This window comes from Oncorhynchus mykiss, chromosome 10 (assembly GCF_057628025.1).
Source record: "Oncorhynchus mykiss isolate SJ-2025 chromosome 10, ASM5762802v1, whole genome shotgun sequence".
NCBI classification, from domain to species: Eukaryota; Metazoa; Chordata; class Actinopteri; order Salmoniformes; family Salmonidae; genus Oncorhynchus; species Oncorhynchus mykiss.
The window spans coordinates 36,748,209-36,772,946 of NC_143031.1; the positions used below are offsets into that span (position 1 = coordinate 36,748,209).

The 24,738-nt window shown below is 43.1% G+C and overlaps 1 protein-coding gene across 1 annotated transcript in view; it reads right to left on the reverse strand.

Annotated features, from left to right (window-relative positions):
* The window catches only part of LOC110533100 (cell adhesion molecule DSCAML1), a 184,291-nt gene that overhangs the window by 159,339 nt on the left and 214 nt on the right, over nt 1–24,738 (reverse strand). Inside the window, 1 exon segment of the mRNA XM_036990184.2 lies at nt 11,454–11,774. Coding sequence (XP_036846079.2) covers nt 11,454–11,774 — 321 coding nt within the window.

Consider the following 24,738-nt stretch of genomic DNA (forward strand, 5'->3'; position numbering starts at 1 on the left):
GTTACCTTCAGACTAGTCCCGGGACACTAATGGGGGTCATATTAATTTGTATGGGTTACCTTCAGACTAGTCCCGGGCCACTAATGGGGGTCATATTAATTTGTATGGGTTACCTTCAGACTAGTCCCGGGACACTAATGGGGGTCATATTAATCTGTATGGGTTACCTTCAGACTAGTCCCGGGACACTAATGGGGGTCATATTAATTTGTATGGGTTACCTTCAGACTAGTCCCGGGACACTAATGGGGGTCATATTAATTTGTATGGGTTACCTTCAGACTAGTCCCGGGACACTAATGGGGGTCATATTAGTTTGTAGGCGATACCGTTCGCACGCTACCAATGTTTCTAGTGAGAAGACTGATTTTGCGGGATGTCTCATGGTCTGCCAAACACCGCTATAGCTCGGCCACCTTCCACCGCAGAACGCTGACATAGGAGGACGCAGTGGATTGAGACACTGATCTCTCTAGCTCAAATTGACGGATTTTGATGGGAATCTTTTTATTATGTTTCTTAGATTGGTGCACGGGTGCGCCAATAGACTCTTAATTATTAACTAGACTTCTTTACATCAAAATGTTTTAATTCACTTGTCAGAAAAGTCTGTATAGTCTTCTCCCACTAGAATGAACTATATGCATCTTCTAGTGATCTATTGACAGGACAGGCACCTGTCAGTCACAAAGCCAGCAGTCTCCACAGTGTCAGCAGGAAGAGGATGTTTTTCGGTTTTCGGGGATAGAGTATTTTCAACCTAACTTCCGTTTCCCCTGAAAAACAGATGTAGGGACTCCGCTTTGGTTCTTTTTACGCTTGGTTACAAAGCGAGAGATGACAGCGACACACTGCTGGTTTGTCAGTCTGCTGTCGGTCCCGCCTCTGCAGTCAAGGGGGAGCATGAAGATGGCCTCCTGTGAGTGAATGTACAGTGGTAACAATGAATTGAAATGAAATCCACTTAATTATTGTTTTGTGGCGGAATCATTTATTTTCTTTTGCGTGTTTCAGAGGCCTACACAGCCACATAGGCTTTTACTGTGGTTTGAATGACGACAGAAAGAACAAGTGTTGACTAGTTTATTATTAAAGGTTTCAAACTGACTGAATAAAGTCAATCTCCTATATCCTTTTTCATCAATCATACAACGTAGTGATATGTCACATCAGGAGTAAACCAAAGATCTTGTTTGTATTTTCCTAGGTTTCGAAGCCCATGTCGAGACTTGCCAGAGAGCGCTAAAGTGACTTATCAGTGTAGCCTAGTGATGGGTTGTTCATGGACTAACAGCTATGTTTTGTAGTAAAGAAGAAAGAGAATGCAAAGTTTTTCCAATGATGACATCATCGGTGTGCATTGTGTGATTTTAACCAATTATTAGTAGTCATTGCCTTCTAATTGTCTACTAATTGGTTGATGATGTCATTGGAAACACTTATCTTCCTCTATATTTTTTACTACAAAACAGAAACGCGCCATTTTCACATATGTTGATGTTGGGGTGGTGCTGGAGGTGATGAATATAAAGTAGATTTATTTTAAATTTACATTATTTTTTATTTAACTAGGCAAGCGAGTTAAGAACAAATTCTTATTTACAATGACGGCCTACCCCGGACGACGCTGGGCCAATTGTACGCCGCCCTGTGGGACTCCCAACCACGGCCGCATGTGATGCAGCCTGGATTTGACCCAGGGACTACAGTGACGCCTCTTGCACTGAGATGCAGTGTCTTAGACCGCTGCACCACTCAGGAGCATCGGGAGCACTTTTAAGTGAACGGAAGCAAATCGCATCGGTGAGAGAGCTGTTCATTTTGTTCCCTAATTTGCTTACTGGTAGGCTACTCATGCCTTTTGATTATCTGCAGATAAATGATGAAAACATTAGACAAAGATGTTGACTCCTCACTGCAGGAACAATAGTAGTGGAGAGAGAGCCTCATTCTGGTCCAAATGATAAAAGAAAAGAGATTGAAAGCTATAACAGCATATTTTATGACACATGGTATGGTATTATGAAATATATTAATACAGGCCTATTGATTTGATTAGTGTCGACAATGGAGTAGCCTAATCAACGGCTGCTTTCTGTGTAGCAAAGCCCATATTTAACACCTGCTTCATTCTACAATCATACCTGTAGGTCTATTCATGCATGTCTGACATTGTATATCATTTTTTGAACCAATTACCTGCAATTCCATATTATTTCTCTACAGGGAACACAACCTTTTTTCTTGGGTTTTTGCCACAATAAAATAAATCGAAAGACTAAACTATCTTTTCTGACTAGATTACTAATCTACCGCCTTCCCTCAATGTCCCACCCACAGTGATTGATTGACTAGGTCTGAAACCCTACCAACTCTGTGACTCACAAACATCCTGCCACCTCCCCTGACAATCCCACCCAGAATGATTGATTGACAGGCCAAACTGTTAAAGGGATAGCTCACCCAAATTACAAACAACTGTAAAAACATCCTGCCACCTCCCCTGACAATCCCACCCAGAATGATTGATTGACAGGCCAAACTGTTAAAGGGATAGCTCACCCAAATTACAAACAACGGTGAATAAAGACTTTCATCAAGAGAAGACAGGTTTAATGTTAAAAAATCTGACTTATTATCTTACTTAGAAAATAGTCCTGATCATAAAGGCCTAGACAATCTCCGAAACAACTAACAACACACTGAATTCATACATTTTCAGTCATTTTATTTGGAAAGTCATGTCTTTCTACTCCATACCACAACTAATTTGACCAATCTTGGAGGTAAAGTCGTTAAAGTATTCAATGATGTAGCTGCGTATTTCGGATGGAATCAAGGCATTAGAATGTACCAGAGGCCACCAACTCAGGGGTCATTCCCCGCCAGACTAAACCAGCCCGGATCTCCCTGAAACATTGTAAATATAGTAACACATATTTTAATATTTTAGAGTATTTGGTGTTACAATCTCTCTTTGGTATAAGAACAAGTGAATACTAGAGATGTAGTGGAATATACAGTATGAGATGTTTTGGACAGTTGTCTATGTTGTAAGAATCATTAACAGAAACAAGTTAGACCACAGTTTTTATATTATATTTTGGATTTCAAAAGAATCTACTAATAATACAGATGTACTGAATCCACAACAATACATTTGCAAACATATTGGGAACAACTCAGAATCTGGTTTGGTCTATTGTTAGAGCACGTCAATAACACTAATTCTACAGTACATCTGTTTTCATCATTGACTACGCAACCCAATTTCTGAGCAGGATAAACAAAAAAAAATGATTGGCTAGCTTTCACCATGACATCATCATCAGACACTATTCTATTGTTTTGTACACAACTGTGTCTCCAGAATGCATGGTAGTGTTAAAGCCCTGTGCTAGAGATAACAACCCAGCTTTAGTAAAACCGTCTGTATTGACGGTGATTCACTGTTCATACATGTTCATGCAGTATTTGACACTCTCCTGAATGAGCATGAACTCATTAGTGAAATCAGGAGAAGCTAGGACATATTTGAAGGTTGCTAAGAAACAGCTTTGGAAGCCCCCTCCCTGGTAACAGCAGTGCAGTGTAGAGAACAGGCACTGTTACACTAACGTTGGGATCCTACTGCAGTATAACAACACATCAACATACATTACTACTTCCACTTTACATATAGAAACATATGAATACATTAGACATAGAATTCGATGTTGAAATGATTGTAGAAAACATGGGAACAGTGAATAGATTCATTAAATCACGCTATGATGGAAATTGTATCATCTACATTTGAATAATCGCCCACTGTAGCTATGCAGTACAGAGAGAGTCCACCAACAAATGTACATAACATTATGGATATCTAGAAAGTAGTTTATTTACTGTTTATTTACTAACCCTAACCCCATTTAATCATGCTCTAAATACTCTAACTTTAAACCAAGTTGTAGTAACCCCATTACACAACTCCTTGACCACAACACCCTAACCAGACCACAACACCCTAACCAGACCGACCACAACACCCTAACCAGACCACAACACCCTAACCAGACCACAACACCCTAACCAGACCACAACACCCTAACCAGACCGACCACAACACCCTAAACCCCAGACCAGAACCTCTGAACCACATCCCTCCTGAACGTAACCTCTCCATAACCATAACTCCCTGACCATACATACCTCCCTGAACATACATACCTCCCTGACCATACATACCTCCCTGACCATACATACCTCCCTGACCATACATACCTCCCTGACCATACATACCTCCCTGACCATACATACCTCCCTGACCATACATACCTCCCTTGACCATACATACCTCCCTGACCATACATACCTCCCTGACCATACATACCTCCCTGACCATACATACCTCCCTGACCATACATACCTCCCTGACCATACATACCTCCCTGACCATACATACCTCCCTGACCATACATACCTTCCTGACCATACATACCTTCCTGACCATACATACCTCCCTGACCATACATACCTCCCTGAACATACATACCTCCCTGACCATACATACCTCCCTGACCATACATACCTCCCTTACCATACATACCTTCCTGACCATACATACCTCCCTGAACATACATACCTCCCTGACCATACATACCTCCCTGACCATACATACCTCCCTGACCATACATACCTCCCTGACCATACATAACTCCCTGACCATACATACCTCCCTGACCATACATACCTCCCTGAACATACATAACTCCCTGACCATACATACCTCCCTGACCATACATACCTCCCTGACCATACATACCTCCCTGACCATACATACCTCCCTGACCATACATAACTCCCTGACCATACATACCTCCCTGACCATACATACCTCCCTGACCATACATAACTCCCTGACCATACATAACTCCCTGGATATGGGACGGGCTACTATGGTTTTGTAAATGCTAATCCCTAGACCCCTTGGGGTGAGATTTTGGGTCATGAGGGAATGAAGGCAGCAGCAGCAAGGAGCAAGTGGAGAGTAGCGACCGACCTGCTGGCGTGCAGTTCAGATCACAGGCTCTCTCTCTCTTTCTGCCCGTCTCTGTCTCTCTCTCTCCCTCTCCATCTCTCTCTCCATTTCTCTCCCTCTCTCTCCATAATCCTCCACTGGTTTGGCTCTAGCTAGTATTAGTATTAGTAGGAACATGTATTAGTGCAGGTCGGTGTTGGGAGGCAGAATATGAAAACAGATGTTGACAGCAGGAGGAGCGGGGGAGGGACTGTCTGCCCTGATGTGAATGATGGACAGAGAGGGAGAGAGGAAGTGAGAGAGGGAGGGAGGAAGGGTGGCGGAACAACGACAAGAGAGGTTGTGGAGAACCTACAGTCCAGGAGAATTGTAAAAGTGTCTACAAGGGGTTGGTCCAGGTGACCACTTGACCAACTGGTTCAACGGAACATCTCACCTCCACTGGGTAGATCCAGTATATGATATGAAATGGATAGAATGGATGGATAGACGCAGAGAAATCTATATGTACACCCACATCAGCTATATTCTGTGCTGGTTTATAAGAGGTACACCTTGTTAAAGCACTGGCATGAAGTCTAATCAGTGGAGTGCACCAATTAGGTTTCATAATGAGAGATAATGAAAGAAGCGTGCCACTGCGGCTATATTTAGCATGGTACCAGAGGACGGTGTGAGAGGAGGAAGGAGAGAGGAAGAAGAGAGGGCATGAAGAGAAAGAGAGGACACATAGAAATAGAAGATGGAGGGAGAGAGCATCGGGCTAGTCAGCTGATGCTTTAGGAATAGCATAGCAACTAGCAGCAGCCGCAACATCTGCATAGATACTGTCGTTAGTGGGAGTGTTTTGTGCTTCTATGATGTCACTTGCAACACATGTACAGTACATACTGTGTTTGTGGGCAATACAGTATCAAACCAGATGAAGGATAAGGGATAATTGAAGGTTGTTACGTAAAGCTAGGGAGGGACACAGGTCAGTGGCCTTAATTCACCACGGTGATGAGGCTGAAGGGTCTGTGGTGTGTAACAGAGTTCAGTGACCCTGTGTTTGGGCAAGGCTGTGTCCTCGCCTGTGTTCGCTGTGTGTCTGCCTGTGTGTTACAGATGTTGTCACAGCAGAGTAGACTGTGTTCTAGGTCAGCCTGGGTTTGGGACCAGGGTTTGGACAGGTTCTTCTCTGAGTGGCTTGTGCTGTGGCCAGCAGGCTGTCAATCAATCCTCTCCCTTTTGGTTTTGTCCTCTGTCCCTCTAACCTCTATCCTCTAACCTCTATCGCTCACCTCTTAGTATCAGTTCCTTCTGTCCCTCTAACCTCTATCGCTCCCCTCTTAGTATCAGTACCTTCTGTCCCTCTAACCTCTATCGCTCCCCTCTTAGTATCAGTTCCTTCTGTCCCTCTAACCTCTATCCCTCCCCTCTTAGTATCAGTACCTTCTGTCCCTCTGTCCCTCTAACCTCTATCCTCTAACCTCTATCGCTCCCCTCTTAGTATCAGTTCCTTCTGTCCCTCTAACCTCTATCCTCTAACCTCTATCCCTCCCCTCTTAGTATCAGTTCCTTCTGTCCCTCTGTCCCTCTAACCTCTATCGCTCCCCTCTTAGTATCAGTACCTTCTGTCCCTCTGTCCCTCTAACCTCTATCCTCTAACCTCTATCGCTCACCTCTTAGTATCAGTTCCTTCTGTCCCTCTGTCCCTCTAACCTCTATCGCTCCCCTCTTAGTATCAGTACCTTCTGTCCCTCTGTCCCTCTAACCTCTATCGCTCCCATCTTAGTATCAGTACCTTCTGTCCCTCTGTCCCTCTAACCTCTATCCTCTAACCTCTATCGCTCACCTCTTAGTATCAGTTCCTTCTGTCCCTCTAACCTCTATCGCTCCCCTCTTAGTATCAGTACCTTCTGTCCCTCTAACCTCTATCGCTCCCCTCTTAGTATCAGTTCCTTCTGTCCCTCTAACCTCTATCCCTCCCCTCTTAGTATCAGTACCTTCTGTCCCTCTGTCCCTCTAACCTCTATCCTCTAACCTCTATCGCTCCCCTCTTAGTATCAGTTCCTTCTGTCCCTCTAACCTCTATCCTCTAACCTCTATCCCTCCCCTCTTAGTATCAGTTCCTTCTGTCCCTCTGTCCCTCTAACCTCTATCGCTCCCCTCTTAGTATCAGTACCTTCTGTCCCTCTGTCCCTCTAACCTCTATCCTCTAACCTCTATCGCTCACCTCTTAGTATCAGTTCCTTCTGTCCCTCTGTCCCTCTAACCTCTATCGCTCCCCTCTTAGTATCAGTACCTTCTGTCCCTCTGTCCCTCTAATCTCTATCGCTCCCCTCTTAGTATCAGTTCCTTCTGTCCCTCTAACCTCTATCGCTCCCCTCTTAGTAACAGTTCCTTCTGTCCCTCTGTCCCTCTAACCTCTATCGCTCCACTCTTAGTATCAGTACCTTCTGTCCCTCTGTCCCTCTAACCTCTATCGCTCCCCTCTTAGTATCAGTTCCTTCTGTCCCTCTAACCTCTATCGCTCCCCTCTTAGTATCAGTACCTTCTGTCCCTCTAACCTCTATCGCTCCCCTCTTAGTATCAGTTCCTTCTGTCCCTCTGTCCCTCTAACCTCTATCACTCCCCTCTTAGTATCAGTTCCTTCTGTCCCTCTGTCCCTCTATCCCTCTAACCTCTATTGCTCCCCTCTTAGTATCAGTTCCCTCTGTCCCTCTGTCCCTCTAACCTCTATCGCTCCCCTCTTAGTATCAGTTCCTTCTGTCCCTCTAACCTCTATCGCTCCCCTCTTAGTATCAGTACCTTCTGTCCCTCTGTCCCTCTAACCTCTATCCCTCCCCTCTTAGTATCAGTACCTTCTGTCCCTCTGTCCCTCTAACCTCTATCGCTCCCCTCTTAGTATCAGTACCTTCTGTCCCTCTGTCCCTCTAACCTCTATCCTCTAACCTCTATCGCTCCCCTCTTAGTATCAGTAAGTACCTTCTGTCCTCTGTCCCTCTAACCTCTATCGCTCCCCTCTTAGTATCAGTTCCCTCTGTCCCTCTGTCCCTCTAACCTATATCGCTCCCCTCTTAGTATCAGTTCCCTCTGTCCCTCTGTCCCTCTAACCTCTATCGCTCCCCCCTTAGTATCAGTTCCTTCTGTCCCTCTAACCTCTATCGCTCCCCTCTTAGTATCAGTACCTTCTGTCCCTCTGTCCCTCTAACCTCTATCGCTCCCCTCTTAGTATCAGTACCTTCTGTCCCTCTGTCCCTCTAACCTCTATCCTCTAACCTCTATCGCTCCCCTCTTAGTATCAGTTCCTTCTGTCCCTCTGTCCCTCTGTCCCTCTAACCTCTATCGCTCCCCTCTTAGTATCAGTACCTTCTGTCCCTCTGTCCCTCTAACCTCTATCCTCTAACCTCTATCGCTCCCCTCTCAGTATCAGTTCCTTCTGTCCTCTGTCCCTCTAACCTCTATTGCTCCCCTATTAGTATCAGTTCCTTCTGTCCCTCTGTCCCTCTAACCTCTATCGCTCCCCTCTTAGTATCAGTTCCTTCTATCCCTCTGTCCCTCTAACCTCTATCGCTCCAATCTTAGTATCAGTTCCTTCTGTCCCTCTGTCCCTCTGTCCCTCTGTCCCTCTAACCTCTATCGCTCCCCTCTTAGTATCAGTTCCTTCTGTCCTCTGTCCCTCTAACCTCTATCGCTCCCCTCTTAGTATCAGTACCTTCTGTCCCTCTGTCCCTCTAACCTCTATCGCTCCCCTCTTAGTATCAGTTCCTTCTGTCCCTCTGTCCCTCTGTCCCTCTAACCTCTATCGCTCCCCTCTTAGTATCAGTGCCCTCTGTCCCTCTGTCCCTCTAACCTCTATCGCTCCCCTCTTAGTATCAGTTCCTTCTGTCCCTCTGTCCCTCTAACCTCTATCCCTCCCATCTTAGTATCAGTACCTTCTGTCCCTCTGTCCCTCTAACCTCTATCCTCTAACCTCTATCGCTCCCCTCTTAGTATCAGTACCTTCTGTCCCTCTGTCACTCTAACCTCTATCCTCTAACCTCTATCGCTCCCCTCTTAGTATCAGTTCCTTCTGTCCCTCTGTCCCTATGTCCCTCTAACCTCTATCACTCCCCTCTTAGTATCAGTTCCTTCTGTCCTCTGTCCCTCTAACCTCTATCACTCCCCTCTTAGTATCAGTACCTTCTGTCCCTCTGTCCCTCTAACCTCTATCGCTCCCCTCTTAGTATCAGTTCCTTCTGTCCCTCTGTCCCTCTGTCCTTCTAACCTCTATCGCTCCCCTCTTAGTATCAGTTCCTTCTGTCCCTCTGTCCCTCTGTCCCTTTAACATCTATCGCTCCCCTCTTAGTATCAGTTCCTTCTGTCCCTCTGTCCCTCTAACCTCTATCCTCTAACCTCTATCGCTCCCCTCTTAGTATCAGTTCCCTCTGTCCCTCTGTCCCTCTAACCTCTATCGCTCCCCTCTTAGTATCAGTTCCTTCTGTCCCTCTGTCCCTCTAACCTCTATCCCTCCCATCTTAGTATCAGTACCTTCTGTCCCTCTGTCCCTCTAACCTCTATCCTCTAACCTCTATCGCTCCCCTCTTAGTATCAGTACCTTCTGTCTCTCTAACCTCTATCCTCTAACCTCTATCGCTCCCCTCTTAGTATCAGTTCCTTCTGTCCCTCTGTCCCTCTAACCTCTATCGCTCCCCTCTTAGTATCAGTTCCCTCTGTCCCTCTGTCCCTCTAACCTATATCGCTCCCCTCTTAGTATCAGTTCCCTCTGTCCCTCTGTCCCTCTAACCTCTATCGCTCCCCCCTTAGTATCAGTTCCTTCTGTCCCTCTAACCTCTATCGCTCCCCTCTTAGTATCAGTTCCTTCTGTCCCTCTGTCCCTCTAACCTCTATCGCTCCCCTCTTAGTATCAGTACCTTCTGTCCCTCTGTCCCTCTAACCTCTATCCTCTAACCTCTATCGCTCCCCTCTTAGTATCAGTTCCTTCTGTCCCTCTGTCCCTCTGTCCCTCTAACCTCTATCGCTCCCCTCTCAGTATCAGTTCCTTCTGTCCTCTGTCCCTCTAACCTCTATCGCTCCCCTATTAGTATCAGTTCCTTCTGTCCCTCTGTCCCTCTAACCTCTATCCTCTAACCTCTATCGCTCCCCTCTTAGTATCAGTTCCTTCTATCCCTCTGTCCCTCTAACCTCTATCGCTCCAATCTTAGTATCAGTTCCTTCTGTCCCTCTGTCCCTCTAACCTCTATCGCTCCCCTCTTAGTATCAGTTCCTTCTGTCCTCTGTCCCTCTAACCTCTATCGCTCCCCTCTTAGTATCAGTACCTTCTGTCCCTCTGTCCCTCTAACCTCTATCGCTCCCCTCTTAGTATCAGTGCCTTCTGTCCCTCTGTCCCTCTGTCCCTCTAACCTCTATCGCTCCCCTCTTAGTATCAGTTCCTTCTGTCCCTCTAACCTCTATCCCTCCCATCTTAGTATCAGTACCTTCTGTCCCTCTGTCCCTCTAACCTCTATCCTCTAACCTCTATCGCTCCCCTCTTAGTATCAGTACCTTCTGTCTCTCTAACCTCTATCCTCTAACCTCTATCGCTCCCCTCTTAGTATCAGTACCTTCTGTCCCTCTGTCCCTCTAACTTCTATCCCTCCCCTCTTAGTATCAGTACCTTCTGTCCCTCTGTCCCTCTAACCTCCATCGCTCCCCTCTTAGTATCAGTGCCTTCTGTCCCTCTGTCCCTCTAACCTCTATCGCTCCCCTCTTAGTATCAGTTCCTTCTGTCCCTCTGTCCCTCTAACCTCTATCGCTCCCCTCTTAGTATCAGTTCCTTCTGTCCCTCTGTCCCTCTAACCTCTATCCCTCCCATCTTAGTATCAGTACCTTCTGTCCCTCTGTCCCTCTAACCTCTATCCTCTAACCTCTATCGCTCCCCTCTTAGTATCAGTACCTTCTGTCCCTCTAACCTCTATCCTCTAACCTCTGACCTCTAACCCAGGGATCATCAACTAGCGGATGGTCGGGGGGACGGAACATAATTACATATAATCTGTAGACTGCAAATTGACAGCAAGAAGCCCAAACAAATATAACATTTGACTAAAACATAATAATTTCAAACCTTACATTTGTATACGATCAGATGTGTTTCTATTGGGGAACATATTTTTTATTTTAAAATCACTTGGAGCTTGGAGTCTTTTATGTCCCCCAAAAATAATATACATATGTTTTGCTCAGAAAACTCGGGGGGACAAATTAAACCACCCGAGGGTCAAATTCGGCCCACGGGCCGCCAGTATGCGCTAACCTCTATACCCGCTTAGTATCAGTTCCTTCTGGCCCTCTGTCCTTCTAACTTCTATTAACCAAACTCTCTACCTCCTCTCCCCCTCCCCCCTCTTCACTTGTCCCTTCCCTCTGCCATCTCTTCTTCTACACCCCCCCCCCTCCTCCTCACCAGCTTTGACTCTGATGTTGGGGCTGCGGATCTTGCCAGCCTGGTTCTCTGCGGTGCAGAAGTAGTCGTTGTCGTGGATGTAGGAGTTGAAGGCGGAGGGAGAGAAGGGGTAGAGTTGGAGGGTGCCATTGGCATGGACATGACGGATGTGGGGCACGTCATAGATGTCATCGCCGGTGGCCAGGTACCAGCGCAGGATGGCGGTGGGGGTGCCGCCCGCCGGACAGGGCAGAGACACCCCCACCGAGCTGGAGTAGGTCAGCCTCTGGAGGGACGCCTTCACAAAGTACAGCCTGGTAGAGCCCACATCCTCACTGTGTACTGCATAGGGAGAGATATCACAGTCAGTAATAAGTAGTGTAGAGAGAAGAACAGTAAAACTGTAGAACAGTAAAACTGTAGAACTGTAAAACTGTAGAACAATAGAACTGTAGAACAATAGAACAGTACAACTGTAGAACTGTAGAACAGTAAAACTGTAGAACAATAGAACTGTAGAACAATAGAACAGTAGAACAGTAAAACTGTAGAACAGTAGAACTGTAGAACAATAGAACAGTAGAACAGTAGAACAATAGAACAGTAGAACAGTAAAACTGTAGAACAGTTAAACTGTAGAACAATAGAACTGTAGAACAGTAAAACTGTAGAATAATGGAACTGTAGAACAATAGAACAGTACAACTGTAGAACAATAGAACTGTAGAACTGTAAAACTGTAGAACAATAGAACTGTAGAACAACAGTACAACTGTAGAACAGTACAACTGTAGAACTGTAGAACAATAGAACAGTAGAACAGTAAAACTGTAGAACAATAGAACAATAGAACTGTAGAACAATAGAACAGTAAAACTGTAGAACAATAGAACAGTAGAACAGTAAAACTGTAGAACAGTTAAACTGTAGAACAATAGAACTGTAGAACAGTAAAACTGTAGAATAATGGAACTGTAGAACAATAGAACAGTACAACTGTAGAACAATAGAACAGTAGAACAGTAAAACTGTAGAACAATAGAACTGTAGAACAATAGAACAGTAAAACTAAAGAACAATAGAACAGTAGAACAGTAAAACTGTAGAACAGTAAAACAGTAAAACTGTAGAACAGTAAAACGGTAGAACAGTAGAACAGTAAAACTGTAGAACAGTAAAACAGTAAAACTGTAGAACAGTAAAACAGTAAAACTGTAGAACGGTAAAACTGTAGAACAGTAAAACAGTAGAACAGTAGAACAGTAAAACTGTAGAACAGTAGAACAGTAAAACTGTAGAACAGTAGAACAGTAAAACTGTAGAACAGTAGAACAGTACAACTGTAGAACAGTACAACAGTAAAACTGTAGAACAGTTAAACTGTAGAACAATAGAACTGTAGAACAGTAAAATTGTAGAACATTAAAACTGTAGAACAGTAGAACAGTAAAACTGTAGAACAGTAGAACAGTAAAACTGTAGAACAGTAAAACTGTAGAACAGTAGAACAGTAGAACTGTAAAATAGTAAAACTGTAGAACAGTAGAATAGTAGAACTGTAGAACAGTAGAACAGTAGAACTGTAAAACAGTAAACTGTAGAACAGTAGAATAGTAGAACTGTAGAACTGTAGAACAGTAGAACTGTAGAACTGTAGTAGAACACTGTAGTAGAACAGTAGAACCGTAGAACAGTAGAACTGTAGAACTGTAGAACAGTAGAACAGTAGAACAGTAGAACTGTAGAACTGTAGAATTGTAGAACAGTAGAATAGTAGAATAGTAGAACTGTAGAACAGTAGAACAGTAGAACAGTAGAAATGTAGAACAGTAGAATAGTAGAACTGTAGTAGAACAGTAGAACAGTAGAATAGTAGAACAGTAGAATAGTAGAACAGTAGAACAGTAGAACTGTAGAACTGTAGTAGAACAGTAGAACAGTAGAACAGTAGAACTGTAGAACAGTAGAATAATAGAAAAGTAGAACAGTAGAACAGTAGAATTGTAGAACTGTAGAACAGTAGAATAGTAGAACAGTGGAACAGTAGAACAGTAAAACTGTAGAACTGTAGTGGAATAGTAGAACAGTAGAACAGTAGAACTGTAGAACTGTAGTAGAACAGTAGAACTGTAGTAGAACTGTAGAACAGTAGAACAGTAGCACTGTAGTAGAACAGTGGAACTGTAGAACAGTAGAACTATAGAACTGTAGTAGAACTGTAGAACAGTAGAACAGTAGCACTGTAGTAGAACAGTGGAACTGTAGAACAGTAGAACTGTAGAACTGTAGTAGAACAGTAGAACTGTAGTAGAACTAATAGAACTGTAGAATAGTAGAACTGTAGAACAGTAGCACTGTAGTAGAACAGTGGAACTGTAGATCAGTAGAACTGTAGAACTGTAGTAGAACAGTAGAACTGTAGTAGAACTAATAGAACTGTAGAATAGTAGAACTGTAGAACAGTAGAACTGTATAAGCAAAGTGTCACTGTTGTAAAATAACAGGTGAGGAACTGCTTGAAAAACACACTGTTGAGCACCATATTCAAAACACACATCTGGAAATCTGCCCAGGCGTTATTCAATGGGCGGCAGTGGTTAGAGCGTTGGACTAGTAACCGAAAGGTTGCAAGTTCAAATCCCCGAGCTGACAAGGTACAAATCTGTCGTTCTGCCCCTGAACAGGCAGTTAACCCACTGTTTGTGGGCTGTCATTGAAAATAAGAATTTGTTCTTAACTGACTTGCCTAGTTAAAAAAATAAAAATAGTTCAATTAAAGTCATAATAAATTAAACTGAAGAGTAATAAACAGATGTAACAGACAGGAAGGATAAGAATGCCCTTCAAATGTGGAGCAAAATAATCAGAACAAATGTATGTCAAATGTCCAGCTGCAAACATCAGTCATGTGATGCAGAAAGCCAGGGATTTGGGCTAAAGCCTCTGGTGGGTTAGGTGGATGTGGGAGGAGGCCTCTACCTACACACAGACACACACACACTCACAGAGGAAACACACAGTTAAGTTATGTGATTGGAATTTGTATGCCAGACGCAGAGTTAAATCGGTTTAATCTCCTTTCATATTTAACACACCAGGAGTGTTCCTCCTGGGTACTCAGATTAGGGACACACAACCCCAGCAGAGAGAGAAAGGGAGGTCCCCACATTTAGGGTCAAGGAGGGGAAGATTAGAAGAGAGAAATGACCCTGTCATAGATGGACAGATGTGTCCAAATCTTTGCCCTGCCCCCCCCCCCCCCCCCCCAATATGTAATACACACATTTTTTCTAACTCCCATTCTGTATCAGCTTTCAGGTTCAGCTCAGCACACAGAGTTCAACTCATTCATCTAACCATCTAGCATACGTATGAATGAAGCAAAATTATCTGTAGCCAGATCATTGGAGCTTCAGAGATCCGAGAAATCACCCCACCCCAGAAATTCACATCTAGCTGTGGACTCTCTATTGTCCAGCACTTCCTACACCACTGTCCAGCCCCTCCGACACCACTGTCCAGCCCCTCCGACACCACTGTCCAGCCCCTCCGACACCACTGTCCAAACATCTGCACCAGGCTCTCTAGTACCCTTCTGGTAAACACATATATCCCTTTCATACACAGACAAAATCCCACTAATTTACCATGCCTGCTTCTTTATAGCATTGTACATTAAACCCCTCCTAAAGACCTACTCATGACTCCTGCATTTTCACAGAACCTGTAACCAAAATACAGCCATCGGTACTGTGTGAATGGTTCTCTGCTTTTTCTGCAGGTAAATTGATCAACACTTCCATTGTTTAACACCTCCCTAATTTGGAATTCAAACATCCCCCTATGGGTTAACAACACCCCCACCCCTCCCAATGTGCCAGTTAACCACTGATATGTATGAAAGGGGTATACCTGCAAGAAAGTGGTAAATAACTGGCTGTTTGAAAGGGGCTCATTGCCTTTAATTTTTGACAGGTAATATGCCACATCTTCTGCCTGAAATCGATATCATTTCATGGGCTCATTAAATGTCAATTTGTGTACGCAAGTATGTACCTTGTGTTGTTGACAGACAGATTATTTACATGTGTAGATTCAGATGGTGGTGATAACAACACATCAAACCATGAAGCGTTTTCTCACGGAATCAGCACCATGGACAGAGGCTATACATTAACCCTACAGTAAGATCAGCACCATGACAGAGGCTATACATTAACCCTACAGTAAGATCAGCACCATGACAGAGACTATACATTAACCCTACAGTAAGATCAGCACCATGACAGAGGGTATACATTAACCCTACAGTAAGATCAGCACCATGACAGAGGCTATACATTAACCCTACAGTAAGATCAGCACCATGACAGAGGCTATACATTAACCCTACAGTAAGATCAGCATCATGACAGAGGGTATCCATTAACCCTACAGTAAGATCAGCACCATGGACAGAGGCTATACGTTAACCCTACAGTAAGATCAGCACCATGGACAGAGGCTATACGTTAATCCTACAGTAAGATCAGCACCATGACAGAGGGTATCCATTAACCCTACAGTAAGATCAGCACCGTGACAGAGGCTATACATTAACCCTACAGTAAGATCAGCACCATGGACAGAGGTTATACATTAACCCTACAGTAAGATCAACACCATAGACAGTCTATACATTAAACCTAGAGTAAGTTCAGCTCCTCTGGATAATGATGTTGTTACGTCAACTGAGGGCAGTATGCTAGAGATGGTAAATATGAACTCTAGCCGTCCATCCGATGGTGGGCTACTGAATCCAGGTCAGACATTCTCCCCCACCCCTTGCAGATTACTGATAATGGCCCTCGAGCATAAAACCCATATTAAAGATTGCAATATCTATAATCTCCCAATGTGGGGACAGGACTAAAGTGGAGGGGTGGAAGGGGGCTAAAGGCTGGGGGTCACCCTGAGAGCTTAGGGGAGCTGGGGGGGCTGCGAAGCAGGACCACATCTCTTTAGATTAGGGGCCTGGGGGGTGAGGAGGCTTGGGGGGGCAGAGGGTACTGTACTGGGCAGGGTGGAGTGGCACTCAAAAGCTGTCAGAAACAGACACACACACCACACACACAACAAACACACACTCAAAGGCTGTCAGAAACAGACACACACATGACAAACACACAGACACACATGCTCTGAGCAGCACTTAGGATACATTCAAACTGGGAGATAAAAGAGGGGTTGCCATGGTGGCACTGACATGTGACTAAAAAAAGACATAGAACATACTACATGTGAATGTAGTGTGAATACATTTTATGTGTATAAACTTGGTGCGGGTGACTTCCATGTTCCATCCAAGTCAATGGGAGGAGAAGCCAAAGAGGCAACGAGTGGCTAAAATGGCCAACTCCATTTTGTGGAATCAGTGACTTCTTTTAAGACAAACTAGTCTGGATGGAATCAATCATACAGCCAAAACATTCTAGTATCCCATTTGAATGTGCATTGACTGTCAGCGTATTACTGTACTATGTCATGCTAACACATCAACCAATGCCCTTTCAGTCAAATTCAGTCCAACGCATAAGCGTTGACCTGTTGAGCTGGAAGTTCAGTCCAAAACCGCTAAGAAAACACGATGAAGAAAAACAATCGAAAAGATAGAGAACGAAACATCCACCTCCCCTTATTTATTGTGGGGTGTTTTCGTTGCAGTGCATTGGAGCCTGCTAATAGTGCTGGTTGAGCTGAGCCCTGGTTGGCTGGTTAGCTGGCTGCAGGAGTGAGTGTGCGCAGAACACACTGAGACACTATTTTATGCAGCCTGCTAGAGAACGAGACATGAATATGTATGTCGAGATGCAGAAGCCATTGCCTATGCAATACTTCATTATGCATAATGCAGCTGGCCTACGCCACTCACTCCACACACACACACACAGACAAATGCACTCCACACACACAAATCACACACACACACAATCGTATTGCATGTTAAACACGATACACACACTGATGAGCTGGTAAACAAATGCCAACATTCCCACCACCCTCACCCCCTTAATACACAAACTCTCACACCCTCACTCCCTGAGCCCAACCAAATGCATAAAGCCTTCTTCTCTTCTACATCTTCCCCCCCTTTTCTTCATCTCTCCCTCATTCTCTCTTTTACCCTCTGCTCATGTGCATACACATCAATGCTCCCTTGCAACCCCCATCCTCCTCTCTTTCTCTCTGTCACACATCATGGAGCACCTCTTCCCATGGAGACAGACGTAGGATCATTTTCAGCCAGACTGAAACTCCACTTCCTCCTTTCCTTCCCTCCATCTCCCTGTGCTCTTCATTCCCCTCCGTTCCCTCCATCTATCCATCTCTAACCTTCCGAATGCTAGCTATCTCAGATCTTGGTGAGTCTCACAGCGACTTTTGAAGTTGTGTGCCAACGTGTTTGCATTTAGAACTGAGCGAATCAAATATTTTCCTGTGTGTGTGTGTGTGTGTGTGTGTGTGTGTGTGTGTGTGTGTGTGTGTGTCTGTGTGTGTGTGTGTGTGTGTGTGTGTGTGTGAGGAGCAGGGGGAGGGTAAGTACATAAAAATGAGAAAAGGAGAGACAGGGAGATGGAGGTAGGTGTAAGCAGGGCCGGCTCCAGGCATAAGCGGCCGCTGGGGGTAATTCCTATAGTGGAAATTCTCGTTTAGGTTTCACATCCGAAGAATGAAACAGGCTGCTAATCAGGGGTTGGAACCAGTTCAGGGAACAGAAGCGAAAACTAGAAAATAAACGGAACCGGAAACTAAACTGATCTATACTGTTCCAGAACAGAACCGTCATTATAAAAGCACGAGAACCTGGTTAATATTGTTATTTTACTTTCTAGACATTTTTCTTTGCCCCACAAAAAAGAACCGCAACAAAGCGCCTATGCAAACCCTCATTCTGTCACGTAGAAACGTATTCCAGTGTCTGCCTGCAAGATTAGAATCTTTGCCAGTGTTTGTGTGTTTAGGCTACCTTCCCCTCCACCTCCGAATGCTACGATAGGCTACTGTACTGACATTACACACCAGGCCTTTACAAGCATGATTCATCTTTTTTATTAGCCAGAGAAGAATGGATTCACTTTTTCAACTCTAGTTCAAATCAAATCAAATCTTATTTGTCACATACACATGGTTAGCAGATGTTAATGCGAGTGTAGCGAAATGCTTGTGCTTCTAGTTCCGACAATGCAGTAATAACCAACGAGTAATCTAACCTACCAATTCCACAACAACTACCTTATACACACAAGTGTAAAGGGATGAAGAATATGTACATAAAAATATATGAATGAGTGATGGTACAGAACGGCATAGGCAAGATGCAGTAGATGGTACATTAAGGATACTATAGGCCTGGTTATCACATTTCACACTGGATTTATTAACTACAAAAAGATAAGACGTGTTTTTGATTCTGGTGCCGCTCTGAACACACACGCTTGTTAGCTTTCTAGCTAAAGTGTGTTAGCTAGCTAGCACAAGCTTGCTAGCTAGCTAGCTCAAAGAACCTTCAAAGTTCCTTCAAAGAAGCCGCTCCTCCTATGTATAGTTCTGTATACCTAATTCAGATAATGCATGTCATAACAACATGCCCAGTACTTCAATCCTCCTCCTCACCCCTCTCTCGCTTTCTCCACACCTACATCTTGCGCCATAGGCTACACGTGTCTGTTCATCATGTGCATAAACAACTAGCTCGCCAGGTCTATCCAATTGGTGAAATCATTTAATGAGCTTAATGTAAAAAAAAACTGTTGATTTCAAAAGTGAAAAAAGGAACAGAAAGGAACGATATAAACTTTTTTGAAAATTTTGTTTGAACCGGTTCAGAACTTTATTTTACTGTTCAGAACAGTGTAACGAAAAAAAAAATGTGGTTCTGTTCAGAATGAAACCATTGGAAAATATTTTTGATTCCAACCCCTGCTGCTAATACATATTCACGAATTGGAGGTGAGAACATTGTGGTGATTTCCACGTGGAGTGGAGAAATAACAACAAGTAGGGCACTGACAGCTGTCAGTGTAGCTAGCTATTATGCTAACCTTATATAGCTAGCTAATGTTGAATGTTGTTGCTACATAGTACTCAGAAGATTAGCCAGCTGGCCAGGCTATGGCTGGTTCTGGAGCTGGATTTGTCATAAGCATTTAGGGACAACTTCGCCACAGATGGATTGGGGAAATCACTATCTTTGACTTTGCCAATTATTGTTATCTCCAAAGTTTTGGCATCTTCCATAAATTGCGGCCGTGAATCTGCCATAGAAATACAAAGGAGATTAAGCTCTGGTAATATTGATAGCCTAACTTTTGAACGGTTTGGACTACAGAATGCGTTGTTTTTCTACATGGTAGGCTGTGCAACAGCAATGCCAAGTCAGCCCGTGCTCATGCCATGGTTCTGACAGCTAGGTGAAGTCAAATGATAGGCTACAATGACTTTGCTCATGATGAAAAACTATGACTTATTGACTTAAATCGTTGTGCAACATTATGGGTAAGCTATGGGCATCGTCTATCAGCTGAAAAAAAAGTGAATGTCCACTCTTGTGGGCGTTTAAAACTGCAAAAAGAATCTCTCCACCCCATGGCAAAATGGGTAGAATTGCAAGAAATAAGGTGTAAAACTGCAAAAATGTTCTCTCTGCCCCATGGCAAAAAAAGGCCAGGCACCACACCTTAATATGGATTTGTGTTTCTCTTAATCCTATCACTATCAACTTTTACGTGTTGAATGTAGACTTGAATAAAACACTTTTGGTATATACATATACACTTTAGAAATACATACATTTTAAAGTGGTTAAAATTCATAAAAATGTTGATGACGTAGTGTGATAAACTAAAGAAAATATTCATTTAAACTAAGTTTTTTAAATGTTTATGCTTACTTTTTGAAATAACTAATATTAACGGACCAAAATACCAACACATCTCTAAATGGAGAGGCAGATGAAAAAGTGTCATTTCAGCCTGTGGTGCCTGGCCTTAAATTTGTTATAAAATGTCCAACTCATCTCCAACTCATGGCAAAATGTGTAGATTTTCAGGAAATGTACTTTAAAAACATAAATGTTTCTCTCCGCCATCAAGAGAGGGGCCACTAAAATGTTTTGCAGTGAGGTGGTGGGCCCCCCAACCAAATCTCGCTTAGGGCCCCCAAAAGGCTAGAGTCAGCCCTGGGTGTAAGCTTATGAACAATCCTTAGGGGTCTGGGATAAGGTGGTTGGTGTGGGGTGGGGAGGAGTGAGTGAGTGCTGGGCTGGGGGGTTGTTGGGGGTTACATCTCATCAAGGCATGGGTTTTGCCCCCCCCTGCTTTCTGTACACCCAATACGCCCCCCAGGCCCATGCTGCGTCAGTGAAAAGTGTGCTTCTTCAGCAGTCCCCATGGACCCGTTCCCCCTCACATCAAAGCAGCCAGTTTCTCTCATAATGTGAATATCAAATCTGTGGATCACAAGTCCCAGCACAGTCTGCATAAAACCGCCCCTCCCCCATCCTTTAATTCTGCCTAGTGATGAGGGAGAGAACGGGAGGGGGAGTGTGTGTGAGTGAGTGAGCGACTAATGGAGAGTGAGTGAAAGAGCGAGAGAGAGAACATACCTTAGACAAAAACAACCACCTGCTAGCCGAGTTCTACCATTAAAATTCCCTCAAATACATGAAGAACAGAGGTGATAAAAGATTATCAACTTAGACACACACCTCCTCACCTGTTGTTCAAAACGCATGTTTCATATCCCTGTTTTTCCAACATATTCGTTATCTATTTTTTTAATCTAATGCATTTTTGCCGAGATACTTTATCCCATTCTGGTACGATACGTTGTAAGGATGGGTTGAGAGAAGAGCGAGAGGATGTGGAGAGACTAGAACAGCAAATGGGAAACGCAAAGGGGATACTTGGGACGTCCAACTTTGACGTCACCCCATTGAAGCTGAAATGTAATACGGTTAATGTAAGGGTTAGGTACGATGTGCCATGACGATATGACATGATCCTATCGCTGAAAGTTCCATTGCTCCTCTCCGGGCGCTCTGAACTCCCCTGCGCTTCCCTGCCAGCCTCACCACTGCAACGCACCACTTTTACACCAGCAGCAGAAACGTTCAGCCTACTGTACATCTGACAACATTATTAAATAGGTAGACCTAATCAACACTACACCAAGGTAAAACGCACCTTTCGAGTTCCTTACTAGAGGCAAAGGCAACTCCGGCCAAGGACATAGAAATAGTTTTGTACCCACATGAAGTCCATTGAAAAAGTTTGCGGGATGATTTTTTACGGGAGGGAGGTTTGAAGGTGTATTTGTGCTCAAAACGAAAACAATAATAAATACAAATTCTAACAGTAGGCCTTTTTACCTTTTTACGAGTAGGTTAAGACTATTTGACTTCTTATTGAACCCAGGGCAACCAGCACCGAATCAAGGAGTCCGAATTAATCTAAATTACACTAACAAATAATCGAGATATGACAATGTCTGTTTGTGTTTATAAGAATACAATCTGACCCTTCACGTTACAATTAAGTGGAAGTAGGCCTATACTAAGTTTACGAAAAGGGCTGTGCATTTTATTATTTCAGTATTATTGCATAAAAAACGTGATTTATGAACATATTCGATTCGAAAAATAAGAGCAGGGACTATGGGCAATTATCTTGGCACGCTTCTGTCCTGTGACCTGCTTTGCTGCTCTGTCATTGGGTGATACGGCAGAACCCAGCGCTAATTGCGCAGCTGTGGGGAGAAGGCAGCTGGGGATTTGGGCTAAAATAGAGAGAGACCAATTTTGCATATTTCTATTTTATATGAGGGAGGGGCAGGAGCGGGAGGGAGGGAGGGGTAGAGGGTGACAGTTGGATCTTATGACGATGGAGGGAATGCCTTATGACAACATATATTTTGATTTCTTCAACTCAGTTTCCAAATGCAATTGAGGGGACAATTTGATTATATTCATTTAATTTTAATTTCATAATTCATATTTTTTCAATAGACCTATACATCCTAAAAATGACACTGAAATTACAAAATGTTCTACATCAAATATAGCATTTCTGAAATGCCTACATCATTAATTGATCATCATTCTAGGTAATCATTAATACAAATCTGTGTATCAGTGTAAGATTATCAAAATTTGTATTTAAAAAATAATGTAGTCTGATTATAAAAATCCATTCAAATGAATTCCATATTGACAAAATTGCCTAATGCCCACCTTCCGTGAGGAAATGTAGCGCTAATGGTCGTAAACATATGCTATTTCATTTAGCGACATTGGTTGTAGGCCTAAAAAATATTGAGCGATTTGCAACACTTAAAGATCTAGCAAATTAATACTAATGATTGTTACTGCCATTTTGACTAAAATAGGTTTGAGTGTCTCTTCTTTAATTTGTTTTCTTTGATTTACGTAATTGAACAATTTGTCGCTGTGAATAATTAGCTTGCTCATTGAATTTTGTGTATTTGCGTTGTAAATGGAAGTAGGTATGGAATAGAATATTCAACTAAAATGTGATGTTACAAAATATTAAAGTGAACCATTTAACAACAAAAAATGCACACAATATATTGTTACAATGAAATTATAACCACATTGAAATCGCAACTTCACAGCCAACAGGCCCAACGCAAGGCAGAGAGGGAGGGGTGTCCCCCCTTTCACAAACACACATACACACAAATACACACGCACGCGCGCGCACACACAGCAGCCAGGGTTCAGGTGGGCTATTAGAGGGAAACACGCCTGGGCTTGTCTACATCCACCCACGCATCTGGGGCCTTCTTTGGTCTAATAAATTAGATCGAATTAAATAGTTTTAAAAGACTATTGGATGCTGGTCTGAGATCATTTGTGCCTGTACCTTTTTTCTTCATTTTAATTGCTATGCATTCAGAGAGACATCCAAATGCTTCAATGTAAAATAGACCCATTTATGAAAATACGAAATTTCAACGTTCATGTGCACAGGACTTATTTCTCCAAAATTATAGGCTTATATGTCAGTGAACAATTATTAACACGAAACAGCCTAAGTAGAAGCAAGCGCCAATGTAAGTACGTATCTAGGCTATATGAGTTTGTCCTTCCAGTATTGACAAATGTCTGTCAGGCCTACACATAGCGTCATAAGAGAATCATCCTCCAGGCTAATTTATGAAATCATAACTCATAAAAATACACACATAACTTAAAACAGGCAGGCTAAACAAAGGACAGAGATGCTGTTTAGATGCTGTTCAGAATTATTATAATACACTGTAATAGCAAGGGAGATCAGCATGGTAATAGGGTCGGGGATTTTCAGCCATATTGAACAAGGATTTTCCCCTTCAAAACAGAAAGCACTTTATAAGAGAAATCATATAGGCCTAACCAACATTTTACTCATAATGTCCACAAAATAAAAGAGGACATTTTGAAAAGGGTAATTGTATTTTCATTATGTGGTAATTCATTTGGGTGCATCATTTATGTGGAAGAAGCTCTTCATTTGTTACTTCATTTTTCAACATGGCAACTAGCCTACTCATCGCCAGACAGGGACTCTTGCCAAAAATCTCATCAAAATCACCCCCCAAAAATCCCCACACTACCCCTCCAGAACATTACGGCTGTGTCCATAGCCAAGCGCTAAAAACACATTCACAGACAGACCCACAAAACGACACCAATAAGTCAAATAATCACAGCAAATTATATTTAAAAAAAGATTAACAATGAAATAAATGATAAGCATAGATTTTAAACAAATACTTCGCACTGCATGTGCCAGTGCCCATTCAAGTTTTGACCGCTCAAAAAGTCGACAAAATCAGGCATTTCAATCCCTTTCTTAATTTCTCTCTCTCTCCCACCTCGTTCGTTCTTCCTATCCAGCCATTTTACATATTCATAACTCTCGCTGGAATAATGCGAAAACAAACCGTGCTATCAGCACCGTTTGCGGCATCTTGGACCCGTGCACACCGCCACACAGCAATCAACAAAACATGTAGGGTACTTCACACCTAAAACACATCTACCTGCACCGTTACAATAATATGGATTTTGTAGACAAAGTAATTTACACCCTTTTCAAATCCGATCTCTCCTAATTTCATGGATTCCATTGATAGGCTACATCAATTCAGTTATTTTTTTCCTGCTACATCTGTTGTTTCTTTACAATTATTGGTACATATTGCAGTACGGATTTTAATCAGGATAGAATAAGTAAGACACTCACTGGATTTAGTTTTAAAAAAG